Genomic DNA, 17,978 nt, shown 5'->3' on the forward strand with positions numbered 1-17,978 from the left:
TCTTACTGCTTCTACTCACCCCCTGCCCCTTACACTAGCCACAGTGATTTTCCAGAAACTGAGATCACATCACTTTCTAGCTCAATGAATTCCTACACTACTTAGAAAAAATTCTAACTCTTCCCAGACTTTCAGGTTCCATATGACTTGGCCTCTGCTCTGCCTCTCCAAACGATTCTATCACTCTTGCCATCATTCACTCTGTTCTAGACACGTGAGATTCTTGTTGTGGCTTGAACATGACTAGACCTTTCTCCCCCTCATAGTCTATAAATGTGCTTACCTCCTTGACTTTTATTTATATACCTCCCAGCCCACTTCATTCACCTCATTTGGATATCAAACAGCAACATGCCCTGGATGTCTTCCTCCAATCTTCAGCCTCTGCTTTACTTTTCTCCATAGTATTTACCACTATCTGAACAAAATGTAAACTCCATAAGGGCAGAGATCTTATCTTCTGATTCAAAGCTATGTTGCCAGTGCCTAGAAAGGGACCTGACGCTTGGTAAGCACTAAATAAGTGCTTGTTAAATAAATTATTGAGTGACTGGTTGCATATCTGTATATATCTTGTGATTACAAGTTACTTTGTTACCATTCCTGCATCATTCCTTTCTCCCAGTATTTTCCTAAACAAGCCATATTTAATTCTACTTCAATCATTTTTATTTTTACCAACAAAATACTACATTATAAAAGTATTCCCAGATATGCATTACCACATAATAATGTTTTACAAAGTTTTACTGCCCATGTATATAACTTAGCCTAACATTTCCTTTCTATTTTAAAAAGGATGCATTATAAATTTTCCTTCTAATCAGTATTATACAACATAACATATAGATTAAGAGAACAAACTTTAGAATCAAGAAACCTGGGTTCAAATATTAATTCTTCTTTTGTTTCTAAACCATAGGGGTTTTACTATCTATAAAAGAGAAATAGTATTCTTATCTTACTCCTGGCATTGGTGTTAATATTAAATGAGATAATGCTTAATAGCACCTCATACAAATACTAGTAAATGCTATTCATTATTATATTTAATAAGTTTTTCATGGTTGAATGGATGGGTGAATAAATGAATCAATGAATGAGGATTCAGATATTGTATATATTTTTTCATCTATTTCTTTCCCACTCTGAGAAAAGATGGCACAGACATGGGTTGCCATACTTACGTCTAAGGCCACATATTGTCAGAGCTATTAGTGGCTACAGGGTGTTATCACAGAGTCTCAGAGGGAGGAGAGTCTGGGATTTTAAGAGACTAAAAATTTTAAGAAATCTGAAGTGTAAAAAGGTCAAATTTGGAAGATAAAACTCAGTCTTCAGCAACTTTTTCAAGTTTACCTCTGTTCCAAGTCCAATGTTCTTATAAAAATATTATGGTAATTTACCTAAGAATGACTTGATATGACAGATTTGTACAAGATTATTAAATATTGTTTTCTTATGCAGGTTAGTTAAATTTGTGGATACCCTAACTTAGTATTTGACCATTTTAACTATAAGTACAACTTGCACATCACATCTAATGGGGCTGCTTTCAAGCCAATAGTTTAATTTTAGTATGTCGATTTTTTTGCAAAATTACTCAACATTGTATTCTGTTCTACTATGATAGAAAAAAATGAAAGTGTTGATAGCAGTAATAAGAACTGTGAAACTGAAACAATTACAATTGAGATGGAAATCACTAGAAATGTAGGGCACTATTTTCTTTTGGTTTCAATTGGGTGCTCACTTGGTTTAAGGTGTTAACCGAGTATTCATTGAACTAGTGAAGGCGGAGAAAATATAATCATTATGTATAATACCCTGAATAGACTGTCAAAGATTATATCTAAACTGCAAGGTATAAATAGAGAATTTGTTCTTTCTAAGAATAAAATTAACCATGTAATATGTAAATCTACCTATGCATCTTGCCTATCGATTCTCAAAAAAGTCTTGTGGCTTCAAGATGGCTTGTAAAGGTCTAAGCAAGCAAAGTGAGCAACAGCATCACCATGCAGTGAAAGACTGAAGTTAAAAATGCATGGACCCGGGCTTCCCTGGTGGCGCAGTGGTTGAGAGTCCGCCTGCCGATGCAGGGGACACGGGTTCGTGCCCCGGTCCGGGAAGATCCCACATGCCGCGGAGTGGCTGGGCCCGTGAGCCATGGCCGCTGAGCCTGGGCGTCCGGAGCCTGTGCTCCGCAACGGGAGAGGCCACAACAGTGAGAGGCCCACGTACCGCAAAAAAAAAAAAAAAAAAAAAAAAAAAATTCATGGACCCTGGATTGGGGAAGTTGGCCAGTTGTCCTACCTCTACAAAAATTCATGAAATCATCACACTTATTTGCTAAAATCCATTCATTGAACAAATGTTTATGGAACACCTCTTGTATGTCAGGTCCTCTTTTTGTTGAGCAAAAAACAGAATACAGTGGCAGGGAGAGGAGGGCAAGAAAGGTTAGGAAAATAAACAAACAAATTATATATAATCTGGTGAGTGGTTGCTGTAAAGAAAACAAAAAGGCAGGATAAGGGTATAGAGAACGAATGGAGGATGAGTAGCAGAAAATTATTTTAGATAGGATGGCCAAGGAACACAGGTGAAAACTTGAATGAAGCAATGCAGTAAGCCCAAAAGGTATTTTGGGGATGCATGTTCCAAGGAGAAAAAATAGAAAGTTCAAAGACCTTGAAGCAGTTAAAATTTTATCCAGATAACAAATATTGAAAATGAACACAAATTAAAGATAATTCTTTGATATCAACCTAAGATAACTCTGCACTTGACTCTCATATTTGAATTTTTAAGACATCAAGCCTTTTTCTTTTTTTTGAATTTTTGAACACTTAAAGGCATAATCATTTTTATCCATAACATTTGAAACTAAAAATATTTATAGTAAAAAATAGAAATGCAAAGTATATTTTCATTTATGTAAAGATTAGCAGTGGGACCAAATGGTAAAATCAAAACTGAGCTATCATCTGAATGTCATTTAAAATCTATTGCTTGTCTCACACAAATCCCATATGTCCTTCTGTTATATATTCGATTTTCTGTATTTACACCTGTTCTACAAGGTATACATTATTTTTTAAGTGGCATAAGGTAATATATCCTTTTTGTGTGATCTTGGCAGGAAACAGAGGTCATCTGATACAATTTTCTTCTATCTCTTAAGTATGCGCTTTCAAACCAATGCAACAGAAATATAGGAGGTAGGGTGTTTAAAGCCCAGGGGCTTTTGACAGAGGTGGTGTAATGGCTCCTGAGTCCCTCATGTTTTGCCCTTAAAAGTAAAAAGTGAGGCTGAATCCATGCTAGGGACAGTCCACTAGCATTTACTCCTGAAGTTGAATGTCAGCCATAGCATGGTCTCAAAGGCTTTAATGCCTGGTAGGAATGCCGGTCCTTGCTGAAATGAATCTGTAATCAAATGGCCTGAGCTTCCTTTTCTTTACATGGATTTTTATTTCTTATGGCAAAAACACTAGGATTAGTCAACTGACACATATGACATATGAGAAAGCTTTCTAATAATCATGTAGAATAGGGGTTTTCTTCTGCTTTAAACAAAAATGGTTTATGTTTACAGTGTAAAGTTCTTATTCTCTACTCTCCATCTCACAGAATATTCTATTTTTTCTCTTTCCCCTTTTAAACTGTTCTTTCATGTTTCTTTTTTCTTCTTTAATGTCAGCTCATTTCTCCCTTTTATCTCCTTCCTCTTTCTAATTCTTGTCTCATCCTCATACCTTCATGGACAAAAGAAAATATATATTTTTTGGATAATGTAATGTTTGAATATTTTAGGGTCAGAAGAAAATGCAGAGTGCACACCTTGATTAAACATATATTTTTATAACCAATTAGAATTATAGTAATCATTATTTTAACTTTAAGTTTATTTTTATTTTAGACCCTTACAAACACTGAAAACAAACCAAATCATGAATATATGCCTATTGTTAGAACTCTGCTCCTTTTTAACCAATTGTTCTTAAATGTATAAATTGATGGAAAGAAATTTCACAATCCCCCTAAATAGCATATTCTAATAAATAAGTACTATTATCCTCTAGAAAATTGTCATTACATTTCCCCAAAGCCTTTCTGAAAATTTTAATTGAAAGAAAAATCTTGCCTTCAAGGAACTCTAAATTATTAGAATTAGAAAGAATGACACAAGTCCATGCTTTTAGCCCTTTCCAAGATGCAAAAATCTTTGGTGGAAGATAATTTTTACATATAATAACTTTAAAGTGTTATTAAAACAAGATATCAACAAATGAAAAATGAGTTAATATCAAATCCTTTATCAGCACTGCATATAAATTTTTTATCTTAGATCTAATACCTTGAGAACTGAAGTCTTATCTTCTGATTTTATGGTGGAGAATATGGCAAGCACAAAAACAACTTAATTTTTGAATACTTAGATGATTCCGAGAACTCTGCCAAGGCTTTAAAACATCTAATAGCCACAGTAAACCTATAACTTTCCTGTTTTATTGATATGGGAATTGAGAATCAGAGATTATGTAAAATTTCCAGGATCACCACAATTTCATGTTAAAGTCAAAGCCTAATACTACTACCCAAGACTTAATTAACCCTTATGCTGAGAACCTACTACAATTCCCAGTTATAAGGACTTATTCAGTTTTACATGATTCTTTACAACTTTTCTCCATTAATTAGTACATTAACGTGATAAATACATAAACAGAACTTTAATAAGTAATTCATGGATTTACATTTCACTGCTTTGCATATGTAGGTTCTTTGAACACTCTGAATAGATGAATGTTTTCAATAATATTTAAAGATTAATGAGCTAGTTTATGCCTTTCCATAAGTCATCATATCACTCTACCTTTATAATTATCTTGAGGGAATTTTCATAGTATATATGAAATTAAATGAAGACAGCTACTTATCCAGTTATTTTCCGTTATATGGTATTAATATTTTCTATCAGTATGTACATAAAGAAACTAAAAGTGACACAGAAATTATGCAAATAATTACTGGGAAAAGTGAGGCAGAAATAATTACTGATTCCTGATATTTAGAGAGAAATATTTAAAAATCTATTGTGAGGCTAAAGAGATTTATTATCATGTGTCTTTCTTCAATTATTAAACTGACTTAAAGCAATGTAATTTCTGATTTATACATGTTGTATGACTAATTTTGGCCTAGACATATAGGAACATTTATCTCAGCTCGTGGTCCTTTAGGATAATTTATTTATTAGTATTTTATAAGAGTATGAAGTCAACATATATTGTGGTTCCTAAAGAAGAACATTATCTATTTTCTCTTATGAGAGTATAAAAGTATGTAAAGAAGATCTCTTTGTTCCATTAACCATAGCTCTATGCTAGGTGCAAAATAGGAGGAACATCAAGTCCAGATGATTTATTCTCCTTTACTTGTTGTTTGTCAAAAGTATACTTGAACAGGTTAAGAAATTCCACATTATAAATAAGACATAGAATTCCAATTAGGAAATTAGCTTATCAGCCAAAACATAAATAAAAGCAATCTTCTATAATGTACCTTGAAGTCTGGAGTCAGAAAACCTTATTTTCAAATCCTGCCCCTACTTTACTGCTTATTAGGTTATATCACTTTAAAAGAAAACTGTTTTACTTCTCTAAGACTCAGCTTATTCATCTGTAAATTCTGAGAGTAACTTCTCCATAGATTTCCTGTGAGGATTTAATTAAATATGTATTTATATTACTCAGCATGAAACCTGGAAATTAGGAAGCATTAAGTAAGTGGTAATCATATTAGAAACTGGTTATTTAGCTGAAGGACGAGAAAGTTGAAGAGTCATTTACAGCCTTCCAGTGTTTTAAATTATATTTTGTAGGAAGTTTTCAACAAACAAAAGAATAATAAAAGAATAGTTCACATTCCATTTATTGTAGCAGGAAGAACTAAAATACTGGTTTGTAAGAAAAACACTCTGTAAAATATGCTAGGTATATCTCTTTTGGGAAGTGGTGATATCAAGTTCCTACAGAGATAAGTGACCATCAATCCTTCCTTTTTATTTATGATAGTCCCAACTTGTACCACTTTCCCAGCACAATTATTAATAACATCCTGATTTGAATGGTAAAAGATTTAGAGCAGTTTTGTCCTATACAAAGTACATGTTCGATGAATGCATACCACCAGACCTTATCTTTACTTCCTCTGTAATGAGTGTACGTTCCATATAATTTCGATTAAAATCAATTTAGAATATATTTTATTCTAATTAAATATGAATTAACATTGTATTAATCTGTGTTAAAATATGGTAAAATGTGTTTTAAAAAGTTAAAAATAAAAACTATTGACACGTAATTTCTTTTCAGGTATGGCAAGAAGTGTTATTAAAAATAGATTTTATATATTTATAAATGTATATGTTATATTGTTTATATGCACACTCATGTCTTCTCTATCAAAAAGTGGAGTATTGAGATTATTAAAATAAAGACAAAATTTTGCTTATCTTTTATTTTAAAAAACCTTCCTCTCATTTTCCAAGTCACATACCAATAAAACTTTAATGAGAAAGAACTCATTAGAACTATTTCTTAACCTGAGATTAAGCTTTACTACGCTTCTTTTAGTTTAATACTATATAATTTAAAATTTTAATTTCCAGATATGCTTTTGGAACAAAGAAGAAAGCAACTTCCCAACAGTCTACATTTTCCACATCCATAGAATTCTACAAGATCCAAGTCATTGTAATGATTCTGAAATATGATAAGATTCTAAACTATTTTTATGGTTTAGAAAATGTTTTAATCTGCTTCAAATAACTTAGCAGGACTAAGTTCATACAGTGTTTATTTTATTTATCAATATAAATTGGGTACAACATTACAAAAATATAGTCTGAAATAATGAGATTTCTGGCTAACCCTACACCATCTACTCATTCAAATTGTTTCCACTTATATTTGTGAAATACTGGGAAAAATTATTATTTTATATTTTTATACATACATATAATTTATAGAGAAGAGAAAAACATTTATTTACTAATGCATATTTTCTAATTTTTTTGATGATAAAATATGCCCAGAAAAATCAGCTTCTGTGATCCTTAAAAGATAGGTAAATTCCTTACATATTGGCATAGAAATCTTTGCATAAACTTTTAAAAATGAAAAATAATATTTATTTCAAAGGATGGTAGCACATAATAATTCCATATTAATAGCATTCCAATTCTGTGTTATTGGAAATATGTATGTATATTTTCATTGATTGCATTTCATCTCAATTGCATCAAATAGTCACTCTAATTTGCATATTTAGATACATCATAACTAATAGTTTAAGATTAATGTAAAACTATTATATTTGAAACAAATATTGAAAGATGCATGATAACTAATTTTGATATATAATATGTACAATCACAAAGCATACAAATTTATAAACTTACCAATACAGGTAGGTAAGGAGTCATTCCATTGGGCCAAAGAATTTGGCACTGAATCACACCTAATTGCAAAGGATCCATGGAGAATATATCCAGGATTACATTCAAAAAGAACCAATGAACCAACTGCAAATTCATTGCCAATCCTTCTTCCAAACCTTGGTTCAGGCACAGAACTGCATTGTGTGGAACTTGTTCTAGGAACAGCTGCGTACAAATAATTGTTGACTTTAATTTCATATTTGGTAGAGAAATAGAGATTTCAAAATGAAAGTATGCAAACAGATTTCAAAGAAATCTTCACCAACTTGAACTTTAGTTAACAATTTGAATACACTTATAAAAGTTTATACATAATGAAATACAATTCAAAATGAATAAATATTGCTATTGTCATTAAGATTTTTTATTTAAAAACATTCCACTTTTGATCCTTTAAACAACATCGGTTAAGGTTTTTTTTTCTGTTTTTTGTTTGACCACACTCATCAATATAAAAATGTAGCTTGAGTAAGATATTTCAATTTATGGAATGAAAGCAAAGAGATACATCTTTTTTTTTCTTTTTAAAATGGAATACCAAGCTTACAAAAAACAGATGTCAGGTTACATAAGGTAATGTCAAGTTTTTTTTTTTTACAGTATTTGGCCCCTAAAAACGTAGATTTAAAAAAGCAAACACAGCACTTGATTAATTTCATAGCATGTTCATAAACTTGGTTGTTCAAAATATGTTTGTTATTGATGAAGACAATACGTTCAGGCTAGACAGAAGTCAGACAGATTAACAACAATAGAAGTTTTATTTTAATAATCATACAATATCAAATTTGAAATTGCTTTTAGGCTTTATAGGTATGTCCTTCAATTGTGACTTCTTTTTGATTAAGTAAAATAGAATGATAACAGGATGTTTTTTCTTTTTAAAACACATACAGATGGGACTAAGGAATTTGATAACAGTCCAAAAAATGATAGGATGAATTCCAAATAGACAGATTCCTCATATGTGACTTGAGTGAAAATAACTTCATTTGTTAGAGTGCCTTTTAAAATTCATAATACCACAAATTGTTTACAGAGGGAATACTATTAAGAATGAAACAGTATAATATTATAGCCAATATTATAATTGGAATAAGAGGGTTTAATAAGAATATCAAACCACTAATGTTTATAAATTTATTAGGAATAAAGTTCAAGATATATTTGAGAATAACAACTACATGATCATACATAATTCAAACAAAATATTCAGATGATAGGTCTTAATTTAGTTTTATATAATGTGGAAGTGTGTCTATAAAAGGTGACAAAAGAACTATGTAAACTGACTTTGAATTGCACAAAAATATTTAATAGTCATGAAGAAAGTTTGAATTCTCCTAAGAGAATGAGAGACTAAAATTTTAGAGTGGAGTAATGATTTCCTTGGCATGTCTAAGTACATCAGCACAAAAGTTTGTGTATTTTTAATTTAGAGTGCTAGACTCTAAGGAAATAGAATATGTAGAGTGAAGCATTGTCAAAAAAACACACCAGATGTTTTGAAAACAGTATGTTGGGAGGAAGGAAAAGCATGCAGCTAACTTGAGAATGATGATGGAAACAATAGGTCCTTTTTGACTTTGGTAAAAGTAATAGTGCTCTAACAATGGGGGAGGGGACAGGGCAAAACTGTTTTTAAAAAAACACACAACTTTTACCTCTCCTATATGGTTATGAGGATCTCATCATTCAATAACTCTGGACATAGCATGGAAACTGATATCATTCCTTAGTGTGTTTCTATGCTACACAGTCACTTACCTTGATAAACAAAGTGAAATCCCTTAGCTGTTACTGGTCCAATTGAAGTAAATCGAATTGTGATCTGATTACCTGAACTCAGTGGAAGTGATTCTCCTACTCAACAAAACAAACACTAAGATATCATAAATAATTTCATTCAGTAAACCTAACAAATGATATTAATTTACACTGTCATTTGAAAACGTCAATCTATGTTCTATTAAATTACTTTAATATATCCTACCACTGACAACATATTTTCTTTGGGTTCAGCTTCAATTGCAACCTTTTTACTGGAAAGCTTTTATTACGTTTTGATAATATTGCCTCATTCTGTAAAGAATCTTTAAATACTACATTAAACACTAAGTGACTAAGTCACACTAAGTGACTAAGTACTATATTTACTTGATTACAATCCCAGAAAATAGTTGGTTATATTTTTCTCAAGAATTTGAATTATTCTTGTGTTTCTATTCTTTTTTTAAAAATAAAGAATGATTCTATTTTCAGTTTATTTCTAATATGGATGACATAAATCTCAACTTTCACTACAATACCAATCAAAGTCAGTCTTTAATCAATAACTGATGCATGGCAGTTCTATTAAAGGATACCTGAATGGGATCCTGAGAGGGAAGATAACAGAGAAGATTGCTGAGTTGGCCCATCATACACCTCAACAACATCGTGGAGTGATGTCTGGAAAAATACAAACTGGCCAAACACCACTGATCAACAGGAACCAGGAGAAGCAAACAAATCACCAACCATCCAAAAATGAAAACAAAAAACAAACAAAAAAATAAAATAGAAAGAGGAGGAGAGAGAGAACAAAGTATTACAATTTAATAGTCATCTTTTTTTTTCTACCTTTAAAAGAGGATGTGTGCCAATTGGTTGATATGCCTGACACATGTACTTCAGGTCATAAAAGTAATAACTGTGGCCTAAAAGCAATAAAATTGTAAGAATATTATTTTTTTAATTAAATTAAATGGGTATAACATTTAATTTAGCTCAGAAATCATAAGGTTGGTGATTAATACTGTATAATAACTACTTTTTAATTTTTCTATTGGTAGATTCTTTTCACTTTGTGACTCTCTTCTCTTTTTCTAATTTTTTTTCCTCTTTGAGATGACATAGACAAAGTTTTAGTTTAGGGGATTTATCATAGATTGCTTTTAAAATGCTATTCCATTATAAATAACAGTGTCACTAGAAAAATATCAACAATATACTTCTAATGTATAGCGTTTAATTCACATTCTGAAAATGGTCCCTAAATATTTATTGTTAATCCTCTGTCAAAATAAAGACATATTATTTATGATTCCTCAGCAACTGAGATATTTTAATTTCAATTGAGATATAAAATTCTACAAAATGATTGCTTTTTCATGGTAAGTACAGATCTGGTGTACTTACCAACAGAGTTTTATAAATGTCTCCTTTTTACTTCATTTTGTACTTTTCCTTTAATAATATATTAACTTTACATGCAGAAACTACCCAAACTATAACTTAAAAGAAAGAACCTGTTACAGAGCAGAAATCAACTAGTGTTTTGTGATTTTAAAACGTGAAATAGGTAATAAAATTCATCCTTAAAACATTTCATTGAATAGAAAAATTGTGGGGTTTAAAAGACTATGATTTTTCAAAAGTTTAATAATGTAAAAGCAAGGTAACTTTTAAAAATTCAACATTATATTACTGTCATTGAACTATACATTGCACAAATATATATAGTTTTTTAAAGTTCTTCATATTTTACCCCTTAAATCGAGGTTATGGTCATCCTATGGTGGTCATATGAAGACAGGTTGTTCATTTGAAACATGCTGAGTTTTGTATTTGAAGCCACACACATAATACTGTACACAAAGCTACACGTATTTTTTTTGGCCTGCTAAAATAAGCTGTTGATCTCAGTCCAGTTCTTTGTGGGGGTAAAAGAAAACAAACACAGAGTGTTGTTACTTTCAATAATTCCCGAACCTTAGAGGGCTGACTTTCATAAATGATCCTCCTTAAAACATGATGTCATGGAAACAAATTTATGTTTCTATCAAATCACATACATGTAGTCAATTATTTTAATGGTTTACAAGTCATATGAAAAATTTCCAGTTCGACCTTTTTAAAATATCCATATTTGATGGTCTACCAAATCCCAAGTTATTTCAAAAATACTCCTAAAAATATTAAGAAAGTTTTTGTTTTCTGTTTTTGCATTTGTTTAGATTGGTGTTTGGATGATCTGTTTTCAAATGTGTCTTTTAAAGTTTCTATTAAAATGCAGATGTTGCCATTGCCTTTCTAAGTGCCCCCTCATCCCCCCCAAAATCAAAGTAGACTAATCACTAAGAACTTTGCTAAACCAAGTACTCTGTGTAACAAGACTCTTGATAGATAACATTCTTTCTCTGTACCTTTCTGGGAAGTCATTAGGGAAAAGTGTCAAAATTCAACATCCTTTATCTCTGTCTTCCTACATATCTCAAATATTCCATTAGGAAACATGTCCAATTTCCAACCAAACCACTATATTTACAAACAACATCTAAAACAACCAATATACACAGTGATCCAAGATCTTTTTCTAAGGAAAAAGGAAAAAAAATACTCCGTCTTTTCTTCCTGTTTGTAGGCTTCTTGTTCTCAAATATTACTTCTCTACAGATAGACTGGAGTTTTGTGTCACCTGTAAACTGGGTATGTTGAGACTATAACTTTTAATAATATAGCCAGTAACACCATATATTTGCATCATATTAAGTAAAGAAAACTGTAGGGCACTCTCTTTTGAGTGATGTTAGTTTGTAATTTATTGTAGTAATTCTGTGATGAGATAGGGGAGAATTGAGAAGGGTAGGGGGTGAGGGAGTTGAGTGTTGAATCTTCCCTTATTAAGCAATCAGTATGCTACTTCTCTTCAACTGCAACCTTACTCTGTTGTAATATGGCCAATGGAAATTTTAAGTTAAAAATAGCTTTTATTAGGAAAAAACTCTGAGAGGGTACTGAATCATTATACGAAAGATGAAATTTTAAAGTACATGTTGAATAAGTGTTTTGTAGTATGAAGAATCAAGAACACTTGCATAGTGATCTTATTTCCTACACATTATCAGGTTAACTATTGTCTTACTAAACCGATATGCTACAATTCTGAACCAAATCTCCCCTGATCAGTCAGAATCTCAAGAATTAAATGGTTACTCCAATGTTTGCTTCCTCATTCTGCCTCTAAATGTCTAAATTTACTTAGTTTTCTTATGTTCAGATAACAGTAGGTCTTTTGCTTCTAAAACATTCTGAATAGCCAACCGCACTCTTTGCATAGCTGAGACTAAAGTAGGAAACAAAAATGTAAACATTTTAAGGTGAACCAAAAGGTAACTAGTTGGATGCTGTTTTCTGGTAAGCAAGACATTGTCTAGTATATCATTCTGGGTCCCCTGTGTTTATGGGGGCTGTGGTGTAATGCAAAGGATTATTATTATCCAATAGACAGAACTATTTGTAAATTCATCCTACATATCATTGTAAATTCATTTCGGTATTTCATCTGCCTGTCTATCTATCTATCTATCCATCCATCCATCAATCTATATTTGGTTCTTTGAATTCTTTCTTGAAACACTGTAACATATTACAGGGTCCCTCATTAATTAATGAGTTAAATAAAAATTTTAACACATGTTTATTTTATATTTGTATGGCAGCCATGATTATGCCCTCTTTAAAAAAAAAAAAAAAAAACCTTTTAACACTGATCTAGAAACTAGTACCTCAACCTAATAGCTGGACCACCATATTTTTTTTTCCTAAGGCTACATTTAACCCCTGAAGTCTGGGCTGACCATGCTTTCTGGAATGATTAGCAACCCTATTCTTTTTCTTGGTTTCCAACAGAGGTATAAAATTCTTTGCATCTCAGCTCCAAGCTCTTCTTTCTCTTTCTCTGGAGATTTGCATGTCGATATCAAAAGCATTTTGCTCTCACGCTATTAGTATAGGTTATAAACACTAAGCTGTTTCTTAAATGAGACACCATTTTAAGGAAGTTTCTCCTTCTTTAAGCATAATAGATGTTAAGAATAATGTCTGTAACTCATTAAAAATCCATTTTTATAATGTTATATGTATCACTGCAAGCTAGATACAGGATGAAAGGGAAACTTAGTAAGGTAGAAATAAACATGTAAAAATCTCTACAAACAAGCCAATGCAAATAACCTATTATTAAACCTGAAACTACTTCCAAGCCTCTTATTTCCCATATATTTTATCCTACAATACAGTTTATTAATTCAACTAATATTTGTTGATTCTATGAGGTACCAGGAACTGAACTAAATGCTGGGGATAAAAAGTGACTAATACAGAAAGGGCCCCATTAATTATATTTATGGTCATTTAGGTGGCAGCTTACCTTTATTCTATGTATGATAAGATGTTAGACTAGCCAATTAAATTAATTATAAACCAACAATGGTACTTTGGGCACATCTTTCCATACAGATCAATGGTATGTTAATCGTTTAATCCATTCTTCAAAGAAAGTCCTCTACCAACAACTTCTAATGGGCAACATTTGGGGGGAGACCCAGACTGCATTTTAAAGAAATCCATAATTTAGATTTTTAAGAATCACTTAAATAGAGGAAACCTCTAACTTAGATTATATTGGTTAGGATATTTACCCCAACTTTAAAATTTGCTCTCCCATGAGCAAATAAACTCAGAATGAAACCAGGCATTGTGTCTATCTACTCTTCTTTGTATATGAAACAAGGTTTACTTGACATTTAATTTTTACAGTATCATATTCAACCAAGACAATAGCATATTCAACCAAGACAAAGAGGCAGGGTTCCATTTACTGAGATGGTCTTCATGGTTTAAGTATTCAACAAACTTAACTTTCAAAGAGCTTTTGTTTCCTGTTCTACACCAAGCACTTTCAAACCCATCTCCTTTAATCATGTTCATTTAATTCCTAAGACTTTGTCCATTCTTCTTAATTTACCCATTTCAAATGTAAGTCAATAAATAATAAGAGAGGCCTAGGATGGCAGAAAGAAACTCCTGAGCATTAGGAGTTAACTGTGAGAATACTCTGTGCTGATGAACAGTCTCTCTGAAAATATCATTGTGGGAAACAGTACAGTGGGTATGACACAACACACTAAATAAAGCAGTGCCCAGAGGGTTGTGCATTTGTCTAAAATATGAATCAACAGAACAAAGAAGTTAAAGCTCCCTTTTCCACTAAACTCTACTCTGGAATATTGCTGAAATGTTCCGCCACTGCCTAAGCAAGTCAGGAATTTTGGATGTTACATTTAATTTTTGTGCCATCAAAATAACACTGTACAGACAGCCTCTTCAATAAGTGGTGCTGGGAAAACTGGACAGCTACATGAAAACAATGAAATTAGAACACTCCCTAACACCATACACAAAAAGAAACTCAAAATGAATTAAAGACCTAAATATAAGGCCAGACGCCATCAAACTCTTAGAGGAAAACATAGGCAGAACACTCTATGACATAAATCACAGCATGATTCCTTTTGACCCACCTCCTAGAGAAATGGAAATAAAAACAAAAATAAACACATGGGACCCAATGAAACTTAAAAGCTTTTGCACAACAAAGGAAACCATAAACAAGATGAAAAGACAGCCCTCAGAATGGGAGAAAATATTTGCAAATGAAGCAACTGACAAAGGATTAATCTCCAAAATTTACAAGCAGCTCATGCAGCTCAATATCAAAAAAAACAAACAACCCAATCCAAAAATGGGCAGAAGACCTAAATAGACATTTCTCCAAAGAAGATATACAGATTGCCAACAAACACATGAAAGAATGCTCAACATCATTAATCATTAGAGAAATGCAAATCAAAACTACAATAAGATATCATCTCACACCGGTCAGAATGGCCATCATCAAAAAAATCTACAAACAATAAATGCTGGAGAGGGTGTGGAGAAAAGGGAACCCTCTTGCACTGTTGGTGGGAATGTAAATTGATACAGCCACTATGCAGAACAGTATGGAGGTTCCTTAAAAAACTAAAAATAGAACTACCATAGACCCAGCAATCCCACTATTGGGCATATACCCTGAGAAAACCATATATCAAAAAGATTCATGTACCACAATGTCAATGCAGCTCTATTTACAATAGCCAGGACATGGAAGCAACCTAAGTGTCCATCAACAGATGAATGGATAAAGAAGATGTGGCACATATATACAGTGGAATATTACTCAGCCATAAAAAGAAACAAAATTGAGTTATCTGTAGTGAGGTGAAGGGACCTAGAGTCTGTCATACAGACTGAAGTAAGTCAGAAAGAGAAAAACAAATACCGTATGCTAACACATATATATATGCAATCTGAAAAATAAAAGAAAAAAAAAAAGGTCATGAAGAACCTAGGGGCAAGATGAGAATAAAGACTCAGACCTACTAGGGAATGGACTTGAGGACACAGGGAGGGGAAAGGGTAAGCTGGGACAAAGTGAGAGAGTGGCATGGACATATCTACACTACCAATTGTAAAACAGATAGCTAGTGGGAAGCAGCCACATAGCACAGGGAGATCAGCTAGGTGCTTTGTGACCACCTAGAGGGGTGGGATAGGGAGGGTGGGAGGGAGGGAGACGCAAGAGGGAAGAGATATGGGGATATATGTGTATGTATAACTGATTCACTTTGTTATAAAGCAGAAACTAACACACCATTGTAAAGCAATTATACTCCAAAAAAGATGTTAAAAAAAAATAACACTGTACAGAGACTCACTGATTTGGCAATTAATTAACTTTAAATGAGAATAATAAAACAAACATGGATGTGGTTACTGTTATTCAGTGATCAGGATAGGAGTTATTGAATTAAAAATTGAAAATTGAGTTTATGCAAATAAAGAAGGGTTTCAATTTTATTTCACATTTGTTTTCCTCTCAGAAGGGAATAATTCACAGAGTATCCCAATGGCATGCTAGTGTAGGGAGGAAAAAACTCAGAATCAGACTGGGCCATAACTAAGGGAACTGATCTAACCACTTCTGGGACAGGTGGTGAAGAGTTAAAATGTCCAAGAGGCTGTGGTAAATTCAGGTCTGATTCAAACTTGCTTTGATGCAAAAGGGTTCTAACTTGGTGGAGGAAGGCCCAGTAGGTCTTTCTGGGCAGCAGTAGTTCTAGTAGTCAGATGGGTAGTACCTTATTGATTATGATGTCAAGGTACTGCAATGACAAGATTTGTTAGCTCCATTACAGAATGGATTAAGCAGCTTGAAGACTGTCAGCATCTGCAGCTGAGCAGATTTAGAGGACTAATATTTTCAAATAATCAATCTATGAATCTGAAATGCCCTAACAACTGTCTACTGAAGAGTGAAGGATTCCAGTTCTGGAATCAGACTCTCAAGGATTGAACCTAGGATGAGCCACATGAGAAAGTCACTTTACCTTTCTGTGCCTCAATAGCCACATCTATAAAATAGGGATAATACAAGTACCTAAGCTCACAGGATTGATGTGAATATTACATAAATTGATACTTGTAAAACACTTTGAACAGTATCTGAAACATAGTAATAAATATTAGTTACTAATAACTCAGTTTTGTAAATATATATGCTACTAATTGAACCTGAATGTTCACTGATAGGCAAAATTTAATTGACCTTTGATGTTAAATAGCATATCTTTTATAATTCTCTGCTTTCCAAACATGCATATTTAGAACAAATGATAGAACTGATTGGGTTAGAGAGTATTACAGCTATTTCAACCAGGGTTCATTTGTCTTTTGAATTCAAAATGGCTATGTACTTCTCTAACTACTTGATTTTACATTCTATCCTTTTGGATGAAATATGAAAATGTAATTAGCAGCTTTCTATAAGGTCTAAGAAAAGGGCTACAAGGTGAGAGAGCATTCATCTTTTGTTTTGTTTACTCCCTTCACCTGAAGTCCATGCCGCTCTATTGCAAAGGCATTGAAACTCCATCACAAAAGAAATAGTTTCACACAGAAGGGAGGCTGGGCAGAAAAAGGAATAGACACATACAAATTCCTATTAGATCTCAGCTTGATTCTCAACACGCCTGGTACTCCTTTCTCAAAATCTACACATTCTTTTGTATTCTAGAGTTCATTTTGATAATATTAGGCACTCAGTTTGTTGGTTGCTCCATTACAAATTTTTTAACAAGTCACCTCTGTTGTTCAGCTTGCATTTTATTCACTAACACAGCACAGAAGGGCACACACATGTGCACCCACACTACCAACAGAACAGAAATAAATAAGATTCAAATCAAGGATGTGTTTACAACTGGACTTGATTATGTGCAAAAGCATAAAAAATAACTGTTGGTGACATAATCTATCAAAAGTTTTTCTAGCTTTATATGAATTTTGCCTCATACTTTCATCTCATATGAATACTTCAAAACAATAGCACAGAAATGTCCATGCATGCAAAACGCTCCCTTTCACAATTAATAACATGTACTCTTTGCTCTCTGTATGCTCTGGCTGTGAAACTACTTGTATAAATAGCTTCAAGGTTGCATTTTGGGATCATTATACTACCACTTGGATACCTCATGATTTTAAAGGCTCTGCCCCTTAAAGATGAGTACAAGGTATCCAATTAAAACTTCGAGTTGCACAG

The 17,978-nt window shown here is 32.6% G+C and overlaps 1 protein-coding gene across 3 annotated transcripts in view; it reads right to left on the minus strand.

Annotated features, from left to right (window-relative positions):
* Positions 1–17,978, minus strand: part of CSMD3 (CUB and Sushi multiple domains 3) — a gene marked incomplete at both ends in the record, with an annotated part of 1,083,475 nt that overhangs the window by 167,758 nt on the left and 897,739 nt on the right. For 2 of the 3 annotated variants that reach the window (XM_082858354.1, XM_082858353.1), the window contains 3 exons: positions 7,472–7,675; positions 9,278–9,373; positions 9,877–9,990. In XM_082858354.1, coding sequence (XP_082714480.1) covers positions 7,472–7,675; positions 9,278–9,373; positions 9,877–9,990 — 414 coding nt within the window. The remainder of the gene's footprint in view (positions 1–7,471; positions 7,676–9,277; positions 9,374–9,876; positions 9,991–17,978) is intronic. The other variant, XM_082858355.1, reaches the window with a different exon arrangement.

This window comes from Leucopleurus acutus (assembly GCF_964270905.1).
Source record: "Leucopleurus acutus genome assembly, chromosome: 17".
Lineage (NCBI taxonomy): Eukaryota > Metazoa > Chordata > Mammalia > Artiodactyla > Delphinidae > Leucopleurus > Leucopleurus acutus.